At 45.2% G+C, this 21,023-nt stretch overlaps 1 protein-coding gene across 1 annotated transcript in view; it reads left to right on the forward strand.

Moving 5' to 3' along the window:
• The window catches only part of OAZ3 (ornithine decarboxylase antizyme 3), a 179,495-nt gene that overhangs the window by 29,246 nt on the left and 129,226 nt on the right, over window positions 1-21,023 (forward strand). Inside the window, exon 2 of the mRNA XM_069626441.1 lies at window positions 900-1,006. Within this exon, the coding sequence (XP_069482542.1) occupies window positions 900-1,006 (107 nt within the window). The remainder of the gene's footprint in view (window positions 1-899; window positions 1,007-21,023) is intronic.

Here is a 21,023-nt window from a genome sequence, read left to right on the forward strand (position 1 = left end):
AGAGTAAGTACGGCCTGTGAGATAAGAATTAAACCAATTTAACACTGAGCCCCGAAAACCCAGATTAGAAAGAGAGGAGAGAAGAATAGTGCGATCGACCGTATCATAAGTGCCCGAAAGATCAAGGAGGACAGGAAGATGAAAGTTTAGAGTGACAAGCAGACAAAGGAGAATTAGTAACAAATAGAAGTGCAGTTTCCGTAGAGTGACTGGGCCGGCGACCAGACAGAAAGGAGGGTAACAAAGAATGTGCATTAAAAAAAGGAAGACACTTGGCGATAAACAATACGTTGAAGGAACTTAAAAAGAAAAGACAGGATAGAAATAGGGCAAAAATGAGAGGGCAGAGAGGGATCAGGAGTAGTTTTCTACAGAATAGGAAGTATTGAAGCATGCTTAAACCAAGCTGGAACACTAGAAGTAGAAACGGATATGGTAAAAAGAACAGAAAGGTGAGGTAAAAGTGAAGAATAAACCAGGAGAATTAAAGAAGATGGAAGAAAATCAGCAGGAGAAGAGGTAGGATTAGCTCTAGCTAGGGCTAAAGAATTTTGGTGTCCTTAAGAGGTTGGGATGTTGATAATACAGGAAAAGAAGAATTAGACATAGTTGAAAGTGAAGGCGATACAAAGGAAGTGTGTGCAACTATATACATACTTTTTAATACTTTTGTGGACTAGCCAGTGAACAATGATACATATATAAGCTTATCTACCACTCATTACTTACTGAGCAGAAGTCCCACCACTATGTCTGGCAGTCTAAATCTGTAACCTTGGAGACAGTAGTAATACAAATAGATATCTATGTTTTTACTCATTGTCACCGCATTTAGTATTTCACACCTCTCTTCTGCCTTTCAGCCCAAAGCCGTCCCCATGTGGACGTGAATTTGTGACTCCCGGGCCTCGACGCTGCTCCTGGCGTTCCTGAGGCTCGGCGTCGGCACCCAAGTGGTGAGGGACGTGATGAGGACCAGCAGAAGGAATTAAAAGAATTATATTCGGTGAGTGAGCAGGAGGTGTATGCCCCACCTTCCAGTTTGTGTTCTGTGGGTTGCAACGCCACATTAATCTAGTAGCCTCTTTCTCTTCAGCTTTACCTTTTGCTTAATTTCTTAAGAAATTGACAGGGATATGGTCCTTCAAAATAAGCAATGAATGTTTAACTGAAAGAATCGCACAGCATTTGATGGGGCCAGATTTCTGGGTCTCTAAAGAGAGAGAAAATCAGGCAATCACCAATGTGCATTCGTTCATAGACAGTCCTTGAACTCCAACTTGAAATGGCCCAGTTATGAATAAATAGCTGTCTTTTGCCATACATTGACAGCACATGGCCATGCTAATCCCTATGGCCAATCTGATCCACTGTCTTCCCCTCCCTGCCCAAAACACTTCTTACTGGGATCTCTTTGGGCTAGAAATAGCACACAGTAACATGACATGTTGTGCTCTATGGGGCCTGCCAGTTTTATCTTAAAGCAATCTTCTGAGAGTTAGTGGCATTATTGGCATTATTGCACTTGTAAAATATCATTACCAAGTGTGTTTTCAACCTCTTGATTTATAAGCAAAATGCATGCACTTGAATCTTTTCCTTGCACTGGAGTCCTGTTAAAAAAAACACTAGCAAAGTCAATAGTTTTGGATGCTAAAAAGGTTTTTGATAGGAAACTGCTAGTCATTGATATCATATGCTCATGTACACCCACCATGTTCAGCTGTTGTCATATCATGGCAAAGTGGTACCATTATGGGTCCATCTCGCAATGTACTATTGCATGCATTCACAAAAGCCAGAAACATTGGCTTTGTCAACTCTTGTTTTAACAAGCGAGGGAGGGACAGGCTAACTTAATTGCCATAAAGGCGATTTCTGTAAGGAATGATCTATAGCCTGGCGACTCCCTCACTTGCAGAATTGATTAGTACATTTGCATGCATTGTTGTATTTGTGTATTTTTAGTTGTGGCTGAAAGATAGAGGTGGCGATAAATACTTGTATGAGGAAAAACAATCAGTACAGAGAGTAGACGTGGGTTTAGCACTTTTTCCTGGCATTTGTGGAGGAAGTGGGTGCCATGACCAGTAGCACATTATCTTTGGTATCTTATCTGACTTCTTGTGGCTTTAGGGTAAGGTACAACAGCCTTTTCTCTTGGTAATGTCATTTGAGTTGTTTTGTATAGCACCCATCTGCCACTATTGTTGGCCTCCCAGCGCTGTTCTCTGTAACAAAAAAAGAACGGAACCGAGAAGAGGGACAAGGAGCACGAGGGACGGAAAGAAGAAAAAGATTCAAAACGAAGAGAACAAGCAGGAATATAAAAAGAAATTAAGGAAGACAGATATGTAGGAAGAGAGTAGGACAGAAGGAGTGGCAGATGTGATACCTGTTGATTGGTTCAGGTGGGAAGTACCTGGTTACTGGTGTGACGAATGCAAAGTGTTCCTCACTGCTCCCCAAAGAGTTCCTCACTGCTCCCCAATGGGGAGCCACCCACTTTGGGACTCGGGAGACGAGTCTCCTATGCTTAACACCCCCTATGGCACAGGGTAAATGGGATCCCTCTGGAGGGCACTCCCCCTTAGGGGATAGGGAAACTTCAGAGAGGTACTTAAGTCACCCTCCCTCCCCAGACAATAACACCTTTATGGGGTACAGCTAAGTTCTATAAGAACCCTTTAGCAACAGCAGGCTCGGTTTCTGACCCAAACTTCATTCAATCCTCCTCATTGGGAACAGCAGAAAGACCAACCTTTTGGAGGCAGTCAAAAGAGGGGCCAATCAGGAAAGAGTATCTACGCAGGCTACAGAGTTCAATTGTGCAGCAGCTCACATTGGGCTTGGGGACACTCTGGGAGCGAAGACGCCAGATGTGGCATCACTCCTGGAAGTCCGCACTTGGGGGGCGCAATGAGGTCCAGCAGGGGTGTAACTAGAAGCATGTGGTGTGACGGCCCAAATGAGAACCGAGTACCTCAGCAGGCTGAGACAGACTCCAGAGCGTGAGCCGCCCACAAGACCTCTCACTGAGCAAGCGTGAAGAAAGAGGAAACACCCGCTGCCGCGGGGTCCAGTTAAAGAGTCGCATACACGACATCGTGGCAAGGTGAGGGCAGTCAGTACCGCTCTTCACACACACAAGTGTAGTGGCTCCAAAGGCATAGGGCGCAGGTGGCAAGACCAGCGACCCGGTGTGGGGAAAGAAACCGAGAGAAGCCCCAGAGTGGGGAGAGAAACCCTGGTGAAAGAGGGGAACCGAGGGAAGCTCTGGTGTAGCAAAAGAGCCAGGAAGCCCCAGAGTGGGAGAAAAATAGAGAGAAGCCAAGTGAAATACGAAAGTCTCCCCAAAGCGAGGACTGTAGGAGACCTATGTTTCAAGGAGAAGCAGAGAGACAGGCTGGAGTCTAAGGACGGGACTCCAGTGATGTAACCAAGCATATAAACTGGGTCTGTGGACTTAGGCAAGGGCCTATGAGAAAGAGATAAAGGGGTGGAGGACAGAAGCCAGCAGCCACCCCTTTCCCTGTTTAAGAGATAAGGAAAGAGCCTATGCCACAATAGGATTCCAGACGGAGGACTTTATTTATGTTTAGATATACTGACATGCTGACACGCACCCTTTTATGTGTTTCTGTTTTAGAGTAGGGATTAGTAATAGGATTAGGGAAAGATTAGGCCCTTTGCAAATTGAAGAATGAATAAACAGAGATGAGAATCATGGCTCCTTGTCCATCTCCTGATTCTTGCTTACCACACTATGTGCCAATCTACTTTCTATGACTTTAGCAGAGAAACTTGGGAGTATGTTAGCCACAGGGAAGGACCCACGTTCTGATAGTCTACAGTGCATTGAGCTGGCAGCTGATGTGGGAAAGGGTGATGGAGCTAAAGAGGAAAGCCAAGTTTTGGTTCAGGTTGGCATTGATGTGCTATGGCTATTCCTGTGACATGTGTGTAGTGGCAGGAGATCTTAAAGGGGTGTCTGATAATCAGGGAAAGTTGGGAGTAGGCCTTAAAAGGCAACACAATCCTGCAAGCCTGCACTCCGACCCCTGAGCTCTTGCAGGCATGTTTCATTTCGCTTGCCCACATTACCATGCACAACAAAACATGCATCTGCGAGCTGGGAGGGGAATGGACCGTCTGGAAACGCCACTTAATTACCATACGCTACATGCTAAGGGTTATGGGAGACAAGCACCTTTGGATCAGAGAAAGGGCTACTTAAGATCTAAGAGCCACAGCCGGGTATTTCACCTTCCTTAATATGCTGGCTAGCAGTCCCTGTGATGCACAAATACCTCTTAGGTTTCTTTGATGCAGCGCTCTGGGCTGAGTGTTTTGTCAGGACTTTGCAGCATACTGCAATTCCTCAAAGGGCTAGGAAGCAAAGGGCCAGGAAAAAGGTTACCGCCTTATAAAACAATGTCCTATTTTGCAAGCCACTTTTTCTCTCACATGATCAAACATGACGCAGTTGTCAACTACCTCTTCTCACAGTGTCCCAAATGTTCCCCTGTGGGCAGAACAGTTTGCATCGGTTTGAAATGGAAAGGGTTAATTGCAGCTGTGAACCAGTTTCTGGTGTAATACAATTTCATCCCCAAGTGTGCCTTCAGCAATTCCATTTCTAAGCAATGGAGTATCCCGGCACAGAGCCCTGAACTAAAATACCGACATTTTTTCACTTGTTTTTTTCTTTTGTATAAAAATACTAGGAGCCAAGTGTTGTTGTTTTTATTTATTTTACAGCTCACACAGCCCGCGGGCATCGAGGCGCTGTTACAGGAATTATTTGTTTTCTTAGCTGCGCAATTGTTTTTTTTGTCTTAGTTACGTATTTATAACGCGCTTAAACACCCAGAGGTTTCTAAGCGCGGACCCGGGGATCGAACCTGTGTTGCTTCGTGTCGTCTTGCTTCCAAGAAGCACACGTTGTCGCTGAGCTATCCTCGCGGGTTTTGCTTTGTGTAGAAACAGTAAAGAGCATTAGTAACATGTTATTAAGTGCATTAGTCTATAAGTGCATTAGTCTACATGACATTGGGAGGGGCCCTATACTGAGGAATGGGTTATATTGGGCAGTGTAGTCTACAGCAGATGGAACCATATTCCATACTCTGAATCTTCCTTTCATAATAAGCATCTATTATTTTTTAAACACTATGAAAGCACGTTTGCCAAAATAGTTTTTTATATGTCCGAGAATCTTTTTTTTATAGTATCAAGTTTTCATCTTGTGTACATGGCTAACCACTTTTAAATGTTTTCCCCTGTACAAACAACCAATTGTTAAGAATAACAGTGTATTTGTAAAATAAACAATTATATAAAACAATCATACTTAACACAACAACATTACATATCATGATATTGAATTTAAAAAGGTGTCAACATTCCTAAGGAGGATGTGCTTATGTATCTTTCAGAAACGAAAACAAATCCCGGATATGTTTCAATTCCTTTCTGTCTGGAACCTTCCTCTTGCGGAATGATCAACAAGGGCGGGCAGAATGTGGTACCTGCATTACTTCGGGTGCGGACAGGGTATCTTCTGACCCTTGCTCGCCAACTTGGCCTGAATATATACATACCTTTGGAGAGAGGGACTTGCTCTTTTTTAATGTAATTGTGTTGGCATGGATGTGTTGGTATACACCGTTGATGTCTTGTTATTCAAACAGAAGTTGTTTGTTGCATTTTGTGCCTGCTCTTTTAAAGATCAGCACAGTCCTCTAGGATGACTTAATGCAGGCACAAAAGGCAACATGTTTAAAAGAGCAGGCACAGAATGCAAGAAACAGCTTCTGTTTGAAATACAAGACAACAAGGTTGTAGAACAACACACATTCAACTCGTCGTTCCCTTAGCTCTTAAAATTGAAGGAGGAGCCCTCATCCACTGGCCATATGTTGTCAATAAGGGCCATCAAAACACTGAACAGGACCTCCAAGACAATGGGAATTTCCTCTGGTTGGGAAGCCCATGTCCGCTGCTCACCCCACTCCCAAATGTGATCTAGTGGGAACGTTGTTGTGAAATTGACACATTTTGATGATCATGATCAAGTCACTGTCTTCCAGCTTTCCTACTTAACCAAATTGTAATATCCTGGGCAAATCAAATTGACAATGGGAATGCTTAGAAACAAGCCAAATGCTGAAAAACAATGTTCAACAATGAACACTGCAGGACAGACTAGGTGCACAACCTCTCCTCATCAGAAACATGCCCGTACAAGTGTAATACAAGTGTAATACCTTTTTTTTACAGACTTAAAAAAGGGTACAAAAAACATCTTCATGCTCAGAAGACACACTTTTCTGTATATAGAAGCAAGATCTTTTGGCTTTGCCAGCGCCTGCTGCTGGTAGGGTCCTTCCCTTTATTCACCACAGTACGAATGAATGGCAGTGGTTGTGCAGGTTTATTTCTAATTTTGAAAGAATAGTGTAGATTTGATATCTGAAACCACAACACCATGCATTTGATAAATAATAAACAATGATGCAAAAGCACTTCTGGTGATATATGATTTTTATTTAAATAAAATGCTGCCACATTAGGCTCCAAACATGCCTATTTTGGCCAAATTAGCAACAGCTTGCCTTTACTTTTTGACCCAGATTTGAGGGCTGGCACGGAGGTCACAAGAGAGAAAGGAATGGATAAAGAAGAAAGGAGAAATGTACAAGCAGAGAAGGGGGGAAGCAGAGAGAGATTAAACAGATTTAGACCAAAGGAGAAAAGCAGAAGGGGAGAACGAGAGAGGAGGAGAGAAGGTTGAACCGAGAAAGACTGAGAAGATGAAGAGAAGTTGGAAGAAGGTGGCAAGAGAGCGAGGAGGAAGGGAACAGTAGAAAGGAAGGAGGAGAATTGAGCAAGGCAAACAGTGCAGAGGAGATGGAGAGACGTGAAAGAGGTCAAAGAGAGAGTGAAGGAGAAAAAGGTGAAAGGCGACAGAGAGCCCCCAAAACGTTTGGTCCTGAGCCTCAGAACCACTGAGGTGTAACCATATGTATGTGTTCTTGATGCCGGACCCTGTAGGAAAGGTAGAGGGTGGGGTTACTTAGTGGGAGTGTCGAGACGACCAACAGCTGATATCTATGACTTCACCAAGCAACTGAGGAAGACTAAGTGAAAGCCAAGAAAGGTGTGAGGGAAGCTATAAATCCCAAAGACTGTAACTGTGTTGACGCCTAATAGGGGCCAGATAGATTTGCAATGCCCTAACCCCATCTTTGGGCTCAGTATAACCCAATTTCAGTTTTGTTGGTTCAAAATAAAGTGAAACGTGAACTTGTACTTAACCTTGAGTTGTCTTTTGTTCCCTCGGCTGTGACATATTGTGTCAGAAGTAGGATTGCACTCCTTGACCAGAGTGGGTTGACACCCAGCCTACATAGAACCCTGACCAAGTAGATAAAGGCCCCGTCATTGGTAAAAAATCACACCTTTGCCTTTTAGTAGGGCTGGTCTGTTTGGTGACACTTATCCACTTCTGCTTTGATTGAATCCTTCCACTTGTGGTGGTTTATAAAGGTCAGTTAGTCGTTTTTTCCTTTAGATTTTGCTGTTGCATCATGCTGAGTAAGGTGGTTGAAAAGCCAAAGAACTAACAAAAATAATATACAATCAACCCACTCTCACATATGACTGCGCCAGTTAACTTTTCACATATGTATTTAATTTGAAGAAAAGCAAATAATTTGTTTGCCCTTTATGATGACACGTGTTTCGGCTGTGGCCGCCTTTTTCAAATCAGGGCTCATTCACTGTTTGTCTTTGTCTCTTGTCATTTCTTCATTTGTACCTTCACAAATATTTGTATAGATGGGTTAGATCCTGTTCCTGTGCACTGCAATCCCTCACAGCGGCTATTCTGGAACCCCTCATTGGTAAATCCCTGCTCAGAGTTGACAGGGAAGTTCCACCCCAGATGTCTACCAAGCTGGACCAGTGTATTCACCCTCCTTCACCCTTAGTCAAACTTCCCATCTCTTCCTCTTCAAATGAGGATTTATTTCCCCAACTATTGAAGATGACAAGTAATTAATCCCCGAAAGATCAAAGGAAACCATGAGAAGGACGACTCTGGAGCCACACACTGTTGGGAAGCCTGCCATTTTAAGAAGTCTCCTCCCCTTGCCTAAATGACTGATCACTAATAATGGCTTACTCTTGCAAGACTGTACTATTTAGAACACCTACCCCGATCCCTTGTTTAGATACAACCCTCAGTTTAGACCAGAAAGGTCTAGAGAGCAAGTCGTGTCCAGATTCCAATATGTGGCTTAAGGGCCCACTGAATTGGTGGATGGCCAGTTGAAGGTGATTGGGGATGTGAACGAGCCAGTTTCCAAGCCCCACTGGGCTCCACAACCTCCACCAGTGGTCCTAAAGTACTGCAAAGGAGAGAGCCAAGATGCCATTCTTGCCATCTTTGATTGCGTGGCTGAGACCTCAAGGTGAGAGGAAGAACACTTCCCATGATACACTGGCCCTTTGTTGTGCGAGATGATACGGACTCTTTAGAAGACCTAACCCAAACCCTTGTTCTGACACAACCCTCATTTGAGACCAGGTAGAGCTAGACACCAAGCGTGTCACCGGAGCTCACTTTGAAGTAAGTAAGGAGACTCTTACCTGCGCCACCACAGAGGTCCCACCAGGACTTGCTACCAGGCCTGGGTGGTTTCTGTAAAGCCGATCTCCGAGCACTCTTTGCCCTCTACCAGACTTTATTTTATTTTATTTATTTGCATTTATCAAGCGTGCTTGCAGCCCATGAGGCATCGAGGCGCTGTTACAGATGATAAGCAGACTTGAGTTACAAGTGGGTGACCAATGGGCTCATGGTTACACAGTAACGAACAAATATGCAGGGAATTGCTGAAACCAATTTGTGATAGATATTCTGTTTAGACAAAGAGTCTAGTTTTGATAGCCTTGCGGAAGGCTAGGTGTGATTCAATCAGTCTTAGGTGAGGTGGCAGTGCGTGGCTGCTTGGGTGGGGAAGCTGGAACCTCCAGCGCGCCCCTTTCGTGAGGTAGGTGTGACAATCGTGTTGGCATAGCGTGATCTTAGGGGTCTGGTGGCCGTGTGCCTGATGATTCTGTCGGTCAGGTAGGGCGGGGCGAGCTCGTGGAGGCATTTGTGGGTGAGGGCAAGCATTTTAAAGACAATTCTCTCTTTGACAGGGAGCCAGTGGGCTTGCCTTCTGATTTCAGAGATGTGGTCTCTTCTGGCGGTACGTGTGGCTTCCCTGAGCGCATTGTTTTGAGCTAGCTGCAATTTGGCCACGTTTTTGCTGGAGGTCCCAGCGAGGAGGGCATTGCAATAGTCTAGCCTTGACCCGATAATTGCCCTGGCAATGGTGAGGCAATTGTGGCAGGCCAGGAAGGGCCTAGCAGCGTTGAGGATTTTAGAGTAATAGGCTGAAGAGGTGGCGATAGCATTGACCTGTCTGTCGATGGAAAGGTCGGAGTCAAGGTAGACTCCGAGGGTCTTAACATGGTTTGAGACCTTGATAGGAATGTTATCGATGGTGAAGGAGGAGTACTGGTCTCCAAGGTTGCCCAATGTGAAAGGTGATCCTATGAGGAGGAGTTCAGTTTTTTCACTATTGAGGCAAAGCCAGTTCTCTGCCATCCAGGATTGGATGGTGGAGTAGATAGTGGTGAGGGTGTTAGTGTCTGCTAGGTAGTCGCCCGAGAGTGGGATGAGTACATGTGGTTAATCCGCATAATTGGTGTAGGATTTGCCAAGGGAATCCAAGATGCTGAACAGGGGCCTTGTGAAAAGGTTGTAAAGGGTAGGTGCTATACAGGACCCCTGGGGAACACCGCAGGTGAGGAGGCTCGGGGTGGCGGATGCAGACTCCGAGAAGACTTTCATGGCCCTTTCTTGGAGGAAGGAGGTGGTCCATTGACAGGCTTTCGGGGAGAAGTTGGCTTGGGTGGCTAGATGGTGGCACAAGGTGTTGTGGTCCACGAGATCAAAGGCTGCGGATAGATCAAGGAGCAGTAGGAGATCAAGTTTGCCTGCATCTCTAAGATCGTCCATTTGATTCTTAAGGTCTAGAAGGGCCGTTTCGGTGCCGTGTGGTGGGCGGAATCCAGATTGCCGCAGGCCTAAGAGCCGGTTATCCTCTAAGACTTTGCTCCAAGGCCTCCTCAGGGGTGGCTTGTACCGGGGCGCTGTCTATGAGGGCTTTGTGTCTTGTTCCGAAGCTCATTCCGAGGCCTAAACTTCTCTGCTTACCAAGCATTAACCCGTGGGGCCCAGAGGGCCCGCAGTTCTAGACAGGCCCGCTCTGCAAAACTTTTCAGGGGCCTGTGAGGCTGGTGCTGTAACGTGACCCAGGTCACCCTTCAGATTCGTTAGGCCCTGGCTCAATGCGCACCTTGTGTCACAGTTGCAGGATCGGACTTGGGCAAATATCCAATCAAACTATCTCTGAGTTCATCAGAGCACACGCCGGGTGACGCAGATAGATTTCTGCTACTGGGCCCCGTTGGACTCCCACCTTTTTCGCCAAGAGTTGAATTGTCACCCAGCATCAAGGGTTACTTGGCATGACTCTCCGGGTCCATGTGCTCCAGGCCCCGTTGTTGGAGGATAGATTTCTTAATAAGTTTCAGGATCATATGCATTTAAATTCCTCATGAAAGAGGTTCTAAACCCTGTGCCTCCAACAGTGAATCCTCTTCCTCCAACAGCACCCACAGGAGCCTTCGGGAGCTACAGGTCATCCGGCTCCATTGGTGTGGCTTTTCCTCTTCCAAAAGATCCTCCATCCCTGTTGCCCCTACTACTGCCAGGTCTGCCAGATGATGATGTGGCAGACACTCAGGATGATACTACAGAGGACAGAGAGGTAGTTCTTCAAGTTCTTCCATGAAAGGGTACAAGGCCTCATGGAGTACATGTCCATCCTGGTTGCAGACATTCCACAGGTAGATGAGGGGGTTTTGTCATCTGGCCTTTCCCTGAAGGCCATGGACAGATCCAGGATTCATCTGCAACCATATGTAGCGGAAGAGGCCTGGAAAATTTGGCAAAAGGCATCAGTCAAACAGTTGTCTATAAAAGTGGATATGAGGAATAGGTCCCTGCAAGCGGAGGAACTGTGTGTCATGGGCCATCCCCGGCACACACCACGATTGTGGCGGCGGCTACACTCTTCAGTAGGAGCCAAGTGTCGTCTTCTTACTCACAGAATATTTTGGCTGAAAGGACCGCCTTCATGACAACACAGGCAAGAAAGTTGATCAGAACTCTGTCATCAGCTTGCAACAGGCTAATGCAGAGGCAGTTATGGTAGTAGGGAATTTAAAGTTCTGGAAATAACTGGGCCAGTGCCAGTGCTTTTGTGCTTAAAAGACATGCATCTGTATCCGTACCTGGACGGCTGGCTCCAGAGACTGGCACAAGAGGCATCCCGGCATCTTGAGTATCTTATACATCTGATGTATGCCCTGGGATTGTCGGTCAGCATAAACAAATCAAAGCTTATATCCACCCGGAAACTAGAATGTATTGTCTTTTTCTGGAACTCAGGACGGGGCAAAGTGTGTCCCACAGAATGATACGTGATGTGTTGGAAAAAACGTTGCTATTCCTCTCGCATGCCCAGATAAGGGCATGGTGGTCTCTGCACCTTCTGGGTCTGATGTCGGCTTGTCACCTGTCAGGACCAACAGTCACATTCTGGATGTGCCGCACGCACCTACATTTGGTGGCTTCATGGTCACAATTAGCAGAACCAATGAAGACCGCAGTATCCTTTCCAGCTTGGCTACACCCAGGCCTGCTCTGGTGGTCAAACACAAATATGTGGGTGGGAATGCTTTTTCAAGATCCCTGAATCAGTACACCATCACAATGCACTCCTTTCTGCTGGGATGGGGGGCACCCTTATAGGGCTTACAGATCAACGACAAGTGGAACAATCAAGATGGCCAAGAGCATATTAACTTCATGGAGCTGAAGGCAGCTTTCCTAGCCCGTTCAGCTTTCCTGCCAATGATAGCAGGCTAAAGAGTATTTATACTTACGGACAACATTGTCACAGTGTTCCATATAAACAAGCAGGGGCTAACAAGGTCAACAAAGCTGTGGGCGCTGGCAGTGCAGCTCTGGGCGTGGGCACTATACCACAGATCCACTATAAGCTTACATTGATGATATCCTCTCTTTCCTGTCTAACATAATCCAAGCAGGGAGACAGGGATCATCTTACTGAACACACCTACTGGCTATTGAGGCCTACTTGTCAAACAAATACAGGGTCGTATCATTCACCAACCCATTAATCAAACAACACTTTTGGGGTCTGACCCACCTATTTCGGTCCATCACACTCCCTATTGCTTCATGGGATCTCAATGTTGTTGTACCTGTGCTTGCACGCTGGCCCTTGGAGCCAGTGGCCTCCGATGAGCTGTGCTTGTTGTTCTGGTAGATGGCATTCCATGTGGCAATTACTTCAGCACGCCGCATTAGTGAATTACATGCTCTTTTGGCTGAGGAGCTGTATCTGTCTTTCATTGGGATAATGGTCCTTAGTCCACACCCATCCTTCCTACCTAAAGTTGTGCCCAATTTTTGCATTAATCGGGAGATCACATTGCAAGTGTTTTTTCCAAACCACAGTCTGAAGCAGATTGCATGGTGTACAACCTCGATGTTCGTAGGACCTTGAGGTTGTATCTCGTGAGGGCTAGACCTCATATGTCCACTGACAGACTGTTATCACCTTCGGGGGTGTACACCCTGGCAGACGACCAGCTAATCCACAATAGCTAGGTGGATGGTCTCTTGCACTATGCACGCACATGCAGTACAGGGCAGGCCGCGACCTCAAAGATTACATGCACACTTAACCAGGTCAAAGAGCACCACAGTAGCTTTTCAGCTCCATGTGCCCTGGGAAGCTATATGCAAGCCAGTCACTTGGGCTTCACCGTCAGCCTTCTGCCAGCACTAAGTGCTGGATTCCAGCTCTAGAGCAGATGCGCAATTTAGGCAGACACTTCTAAGAAACCTTTTTGCTTCAGCTTAGAGCCATCCTCCCGGGATAAATTGTAAATGTTAAAGGTATTTATATCGGGCACCGCCACCAACGGAGTTGTCCCCAGGCACTCTGGCAGATCTGTAAAACAAGAAGGCGGGCAGGGATGGGTTATTCAGGAGAAGAGGGAATAGGAGAGTGAGAGAGGTGGTGTGCTGTTGGCGGCTTCAGTTAGGTATACACTGTGCGCTCAGCTTTGGTGTAAGTATTGGACCGGGGCGAGACCTTGTGTGCTGTTGATGCTGTTTATGTGTTGTTGGTTTGTTGTTGATGCGATGTGGTAAAGTGCGTGCGGTTTGCTGGGCGAGAGTTGGTTGTGTGAATTTTCTGGTGAGTTAGGTATGCAGAGATTTGAAGGTCAGGTTAGTGGGGTGAGAATCCTGGTTGTGGGACACCTTGTTCGATTTAATTTGTATTGCTATGGGTGGGATTAGGTGCTACTTTCCTTTCTTGACTGACTGTTGTGGAAGTTAGTGCTGCACAATCCCTGCTGTATTCTAATGTGATTGGGTGTGTCTATTCTCCTCTTTAGGTATTGGAGCTGGGGTTTGGGTGGCCCCTATTCCCGTTCTATCTATGTTAAATTAGACATTTGGAGCTTGGGTGTGGTACAGGATGCTATTGATGAATCGTCCAAGTGTTTCCATCTTGGTCTGCCCAAGTATTCAGTCTTTAGTGTCCTCATCATATGGCTATAGTGCTTGGTATTATCCCATAAGTATGTAGGAAAGGGGACAGGATTTAGCAGTAATTTAAGTTACTCACCATAGTGACTACTGTACTACTAGTGCTGATATCCTGAGCTTACATTCTCTTTAGCTACTTACAACGTTTGCTACCCACAATCTTGGCCACTACCTGGATTTAGTCATTTATAGAGGGAATATTTTATCCCTACAGGCGAATATACCAGTTACATGGTCTGATCATTTTGTTGTTATTTTCCTTAGCTCAATCGAACATGCAGGGCTTCATAAAGTCCAACCTTCAATAACTATAGTATTACGCAGCAAGAAAGACCTAAATGCAACTAAGCTCTGGACTTTCCCCTTTTTCCCATGATCTTGACTGTAGTGAGTATTATCTCACTAACATGTTAATGTTACAGAACATGTGTGATCAGAATGCACCACTTAAAGCCATAAAAAAACCTAAGAGTACAAATAATGCCTGGTACTCGGTTGTTCGAAAAAGTCTAAAGAAAAATAATCCAAAAAAGAGAAGATCTGGGGTAAATCTAGGGATTCTAAAGACCTTCAGGTCGATAAGTTAGCTTTAACCACTAACAAATGAGGTATTTCATCAGCGAAGTCCTGATTTATCCAAAACCAGATTGAGCTTTCAAAAAATAGACCAAAGTAACTCTTTGCTACAGTAAAAAACCTAACCTTCCTTCCTTGCACCTTACTGAGCTTGACCCCTTCGCCCAAATTGGTGAACAAATCCAATTACTTTTCATGGCAAAAGGTTAACCTCATTCGACAGAATATTGGCACACAACTCAAGAACTTACAAAATGTCCCCCCTCCAATATTAATTGCGTGCCCCTCTCTCCTTTAAAGCCTTCTAAATTCACATTTTCCATGGTCAGTAGTGATGAAATAGAGATTTTGATTCATAATCTCAAACCCGCATACCATGATGACTTAAATTCCAGCATGTCTTGCCAAACAAAACACTTAATCTATGAAGTATTTTATCACTAATTTTGTAAATGCTTCACTGACCCATGGCTGTGTGCCTATAGATTTTCAAAAATCATATCAGACTCGTCTCCTTACAAAATCCACTTTGGACCACAATGTTTTATGTCTATCGACTCATTGCTGGCCTGAAGTGTCCATCTAAGGTGCTTGAAAAAGTAGCAACGGTACAATTGCAGAATTTCCTGGAAAAAAATTATATCTTTGACACTTTCCGATTCGGCTTTAGGTCCGGTCGTGGCACCGAAACTGCATTAGTAGCAATGTGGGGCGACATCCCCAGGGCCACTGACAAGGGTGATTTGAGCGTGCTGCTCATGCACGACCTATCAGGGGCATTCGACACAGTCGATTTTTGGAGAATTATCTCTAGACTGGCTCAAGTAGCCCCGGGTATCCAAGGAATCACAGAGGTGGTTCTCGTCCTTCCTCTCCAACCAGGCTCAATTAGTTAAATTGGGAACTCATTACTCAGATCCCTTACCTGTTCTCTGTGGTGTCCCACAGAAATCCTCCCTTTCCCCTATAGTATTTAATGTTTAAATTAGGGTGCTAGCCTGTGTGCAAAAAATGAAGACCCGGATGCTTGATAACAGGCTCCAACTCAATCCCTCAAAAACGATGGTGATTGTATTTGGTCCAAAAAAACAACAAAGAGGTTTTCACAACGAAACGCCATGTCCAGCACTTTTTGATGTTCCCAACTATTTTCTCTACCAACGTTAAAAACCTTGGTTGCATCTGGCAGGCATCTTTATGTTGCAACTCCTGTGTTAGTGAAGTTGTCAAATCTATCCATACCAAATGAAATTGTTAAACCCAATCATGCATCTTATCGCTGATTCAGATTGTTCTGCAGTCTTAGGGTCATTGGTTAATTCCCATCTGGACTATTGCAATGCCCTTCTTCAGGGCATTCCAGCTGGCCAGATTCATCACCTTCAGGTTGCTCAGAATGCTTCAGTGAGACTCCTTTTTAGTCTCATTAGGTCTCCATCAGTCTCGCCATATCATAGGACTCTACACTGGCTGCTTGGGCAGCAGAGCATCCTTTTTAAGACCCTCTACCTGATATTCAAATGTATACACAACATCACTCCTAGCTATCTTGCATCCAAAATCTCTCATCGCCCACTACATCTGCTTAGATCTTTGGGATAAAACCTTCCGAGTATTGAACCCTCCCGGTTTGTTCACCATGGAGACAGATGCTTCTGTATAAGTGGCATTTGCATCTGGAATTCTTTGCCCTCTGACCTACGGATGATTGAATCTTTGCCCTTATTCCGGAAGAAGTTGAAGTCTTATTTGTTTCAATGATCTGTTTGCCTTTTTCTCTCATCCTCCATCACCGATATATCTGCGCCCAGATGCAGTGTCTGCTCGGTGCTTTGTGGATACGCTCACTACAAATACAAATGTCCCCTTTCCTCCATACGCCCTCCCCTCCAAAGAAATTGTGCTAGGTCCTACCGGTCCTCTCGATGGATCAAGGGGCTAAGAGGAAGGAGTGCGAGAGGCGGGGCTGTGGGTGTCATCATGCTATGCACATGTGCTCTGTCCAGCGCTCAATCTTAAAATTAAAGGCAAAGCGTGCTGAAGGTTCTGATCACGTCCCCACTCTGCGGGAACTCCCAAAAGCATAGAAGAAAGGGGACATTAGACTAAGAATACAGTTAGTAACTATGGCGAGAAACCGTTCTTTTCTGGCCTGCGAAACCATGTCTTTTGAAGAGTTGCAAGTCTACCAAAGAAGAGATGGATAATGTCAAGAGCAGTGTGAACTGCCTACTTCCTCTCTTCTTGCCATCAGGAAATAGAAGTAAACAACAGGTTGAACTTGAGAGAGCAAGGAACAGTTATCATTCCAATCCGCGATGGCTGGCAAGATGTCCATCAATTCCTTATGCTGTATACAACTCGAGAACTGGATTGGCCTCTCCGTAGGCCTCATGCGTCAAAACATTGGTCTCTGAGCTCAAATCACACTCCAGCTTCGCATATGCATCCAGTTTGCAAACATGGCTACAATAATCAGACCTACTTCTAGCTTGAACTGGCTGTAGAGGAAGAAAGAAAAACACATGGGCCTCATTATGAGTTTAACAGTAATTCCGTTGGAAATGGTGCCAAACTCGTTTACTGTTTCTGCCACTCAACACCACAGATTTACCATGGGATTAAGAATAAGGAAATGGCAGTGCTATTCTGTATTTTTGTAGAGCAGTAACGTTGCCCACCTAAATCAAACAATATTTGGAGGTAAAGTGGAGGATAAATCCCACACTTTGCCCCCAAATTCGGAAGTAAGTGGTGTGGGAAACTGGCGATAAAGTGACACTAAGTGGCAGAAATTCAATTACCACCAGTTACAGATTTTTTTTCCCTTACTGCCAAATTCTTCTTTAAAGGATAGGTTAAATAATCACTTTGAAACAAGAATACAACAGTATTATTATGCTAGAATGCAATGCATCTCCTTACCCAATATATGATGCATTTGGGTTATTAACATTTAATGAGCCTCAGTCTCAGTTTGGTGATGTGGGAAAAAGGTGGAAGTAATTCCATTGCTGCCACTTTTTTTGACGGTACCTCTATTTATCCCACACTGGCAAATTACACATTTTGGCGCAATGACCTAGTGGTTGTTTATGAGATAAGGGCAGGAACCCTCTTTTTTTGAAGGGGGCCTGACTCCAGATGGTTAGGGCAAAATTGTAGAAAAGAGATAGAGTCAAAGGCTACCCTTGGCATTAACGCTCTGGTAGTTTTCTTTAGGAAGCAGTGGAGCTAAGATAGCATGTATCAGTTAGCTCGTACAAGGAACACAAGGGAGTAGATTATTTATAGACATAAAAAATGCAATTTATTAGTTTCACCAAAAATATTTAAAACAACAACATATGCCATCCTAGGCACAGCAAAGAACATTGCATACAAATCACAAATGATTATGCATATAGGTGGGTTAGTACAACTGAGGTGACTGTAGTTTCATGTATTGCTAATATTGAGGCAATACGAAAACATTGTCGACACACACAAATCAGGTGTTTCTAGTACGGTGGGTGGATGGAGCGGCCAGCGGTTGAAGGAATGGAAACCTGCTGGGTGTTGCACCAAACTGTCTTCAGGACTAAGAAATCTTGGAGCACTGTGGTGCTTGAAGAGTGCCAGGCACCTATAAATAGTGAGACAAGGGATGGAGTATTGTGAATGGGAGAAGTTAAAATTAGAAAATGCAAAAAGAGTGTTTGCACAGGGGGACACTGCAAAAGGAAAACCTACTGTCATGATGCCTACCCCCGGGGACCCAGACCAAGTCCATCAACCCCGGAAGCAGGCATCAAGTTATCCCAAGCAAGCCCAACAACCCCTGTTAGGGTCTATTTGGGTCCAGTCCTGGCGCCTATGGCACCAGGCTCATATGGAGAGTCAGTCCTGGTTCATAGATTAAAACTTACCTGATGCAGACCATGCTGCAAACTTACCTGATGCAGACCATGCTGCAAGAGCTCCAAGCCAAAAGAGGCTTGGAAGGGACTACTTTACTTAGGGACTATTTTTTACTCGGGCGGGGCTGGGGAAGAATACTTACCTGGGACTACTTTGGAGGCTATTTAAACCAAGCCCGAAGAGCAGCACATGCTTCGCGTTATTCTGCATCCAGCAGCGTAACGCTCACCGTGCCTGCAAGTCAGCATCCAGTCTTCTGCCACGCCCGCCTCGAGTTTGGAGCTCTTAGAAAAAGGGAGAAAGAAGGAGAAAAGGTTAGAACAAGAGCAATACCTTTGATCCTTACCTGAATTCCCGATCCATCGCGCCTTCGAGCTGGAAGAAAGAAGCTATTCATGCGCGTCGCCTCGCCTGCTGCAGCGCCTTTCTGAATTCACCGGCCTTCGCAGCATCTTCACATTCCACTGCATCCTCCTGCATGTTCCTGCCGCACTCCGGCACCTAAGGAGAAGACAAGAACAGCAAGGTGAGCCAAGGGAATACACAGAGGAATATTAGTTACCCCCCCATAGACTTACCTGATTTTATCACCGGGAGTACTATTCCTCTTCACGGGTCGGCGCAGCTTCCACTGCATCTTCGCCGAACCCCGGCCCCTAAGGGGAAACAAAAGGACAGCAAGGTGAAACAAAGGGACTAACAAGGGGAACCCTCCTCACCACAATAGACTTACCTAATTTTACCGCCGGAGGTATTATTCCCAGAGACTTCATACTTTCTCTCAGCGCCTGAATAAGGGAGAAAGCAACAGGTTACATATTGACATTATTTTATCAAACTGTGTTGGAAAATACAAATCCTTACCAGAATACTACTGCTTACCACGAGGAACTCTTCATTAGGGTCAAGCTGCAACCTGCAAGGAATCGGACAATAGTGAAAGTCAGGCATTTGAACTCTTACGAACTTTATACTTACGGCGTCTTGCCGGGAATCTCAGAGTCAATATTGTTCTGGAACTCACCAATTCATTCGAGCCAGTGAAGCAACTGGTTATCAACGCACCCCTGCGCTCAATGCAGGATGGAGAGCTCATCTTTTAAAATCATCAGAAGAATATTCCTACGGGCCAAGCAAGCGAAGCTAAGTGGGCCAGTCCAGTCCGTCATCTCGGCCCTACGCGTCACATTGGTGGAGACCGCAGCTGTCCAGTTCCGATCAACGCCTCTGTGGGAGCCAGGTGAGCGTAACACCTACCTAAGGTAGTAGGAGCGTCATGGATAAACGTTGTTAGGTGGCCAGTTGTAGAATGTATCACTGGCGTGAGAATGAAGTCCGTGGATTGTGCTGGTGGTCTCTGGAACAATTTAGAAAATCCCAATGTAATTTGAGTGCAGAAAATGCATCTAAAAAATTAGGAAGAATTGGATGGAGGTTTACCTGGTGTAGCCGAAATGGGATCCGGGTAGAGGTAGATGAGAGGAAATCTCTATCTTATCACGGAGTGAAGTCGTGGTAAACTGTCGGAGAGGGGTAGGTATTACGAGTTATTAGAAGCATCAAAGGCTGGCTCCAGAGGTAAGTACATTGGCATGCAGGTGCAGAGAAAATCGGCACGGTGGGTGAAGAAGGTGATCGGGATACTGATTGTTTGACTCATTGGAACTAAGGTCGTGTTTGAATGACCAGAGAAATATGGTGAAGAAATGGAGTGGAAAAAACCACACACACACATACAAAAAAGCCGTTATAAGTGCGACCTGCATGTATGCTGAGAAAGCCCCATTGGAGGTGATGGTCTTGCCTAAGTGCTTTGGAACTGAACCGAATTTTAGAAATGAAGCAGTTGTGCATGTGGTGCCTGGAAATGATGGCTGCCATCACGGGCTGGGGTGAAGGAAGTGAAGGGCTACGAGTGTTTGTGCCTGCTGCATGGGTAGCCTTTGACTCTATACAATTACCTAGTGGTAATTCCACCGGTTTTTTAGGAAAGGATTTACCTCCAGAGTCAAGCCGGACTAACCGACTAACACTGCCCTACCACCACTTGTAATCCCATGCAAAACTCACTCAACCAAGTGGTGGTAATGTTAACCGATTTTGGTGGTATTTCAGCAGTTTTACCAACGAAATACTGTCAAACTCGGAATGAGGGCCAATATTCCTTGTGTGAGTGACATAGTCTGCAGGTCCCACTATATAGGGGTGTGTAGATTTTTAAAATGGCCTTCAGTTTCGCTGGTCACATAACTTTTCTGCCTACTCACACTAGACTATGCCTCAACATCTCTGCTATCAGTATGCAGCTAAGAACAACACATTTGTGCCTGCTGGACACATAACGAGTCTCTTTCATTCATGCTTTCTCTTGACCTCTCTCAGCACCTACTCACAAGCATGACCTTGTGGGTTCGCTTTTACCAGAGCCTGGCCAGCCCTCTTAAGCCTTATCATGGTCAAATGCACACACTTATTCTAAACCTACTGCATGATTTAGCGCATTGAGACTATACTAATGGTAAAGGGCGCTCTATAAATGTCAACTACAATACAATACAACAATACAATACCTGCATCTCCGAAGCTGAGGTACATTTCGGAATGTTTGTTAACTACACAGTCAGTTTTAGCTGGTTTCTTGAGACAGTCCGCAGAGCACAGAGAGCACATATATAATGCCTCAGGGACAACAATTAAACCTAATACCAGCAATTCCAATGCCACCCAATACCAGAAGTTCAACACTTTGAGATATGGTTACTTAGTGCCAGGTTAT

Source organism: Ambystoma mexicanum, chromosome 1p (genome assembly GCF_040938575.1).
Source record: "Ambystoma mexicanum isolate Mex_15411 chromosome 1p, UKY_AmexF1_1, whole genome shotgun sequence".
NCBI lineage: Eukaryota > Metazoa > Chordata > Amphibia > Caudata > Ambystomatidae > Ambystoma > Ambystoma mexicanum.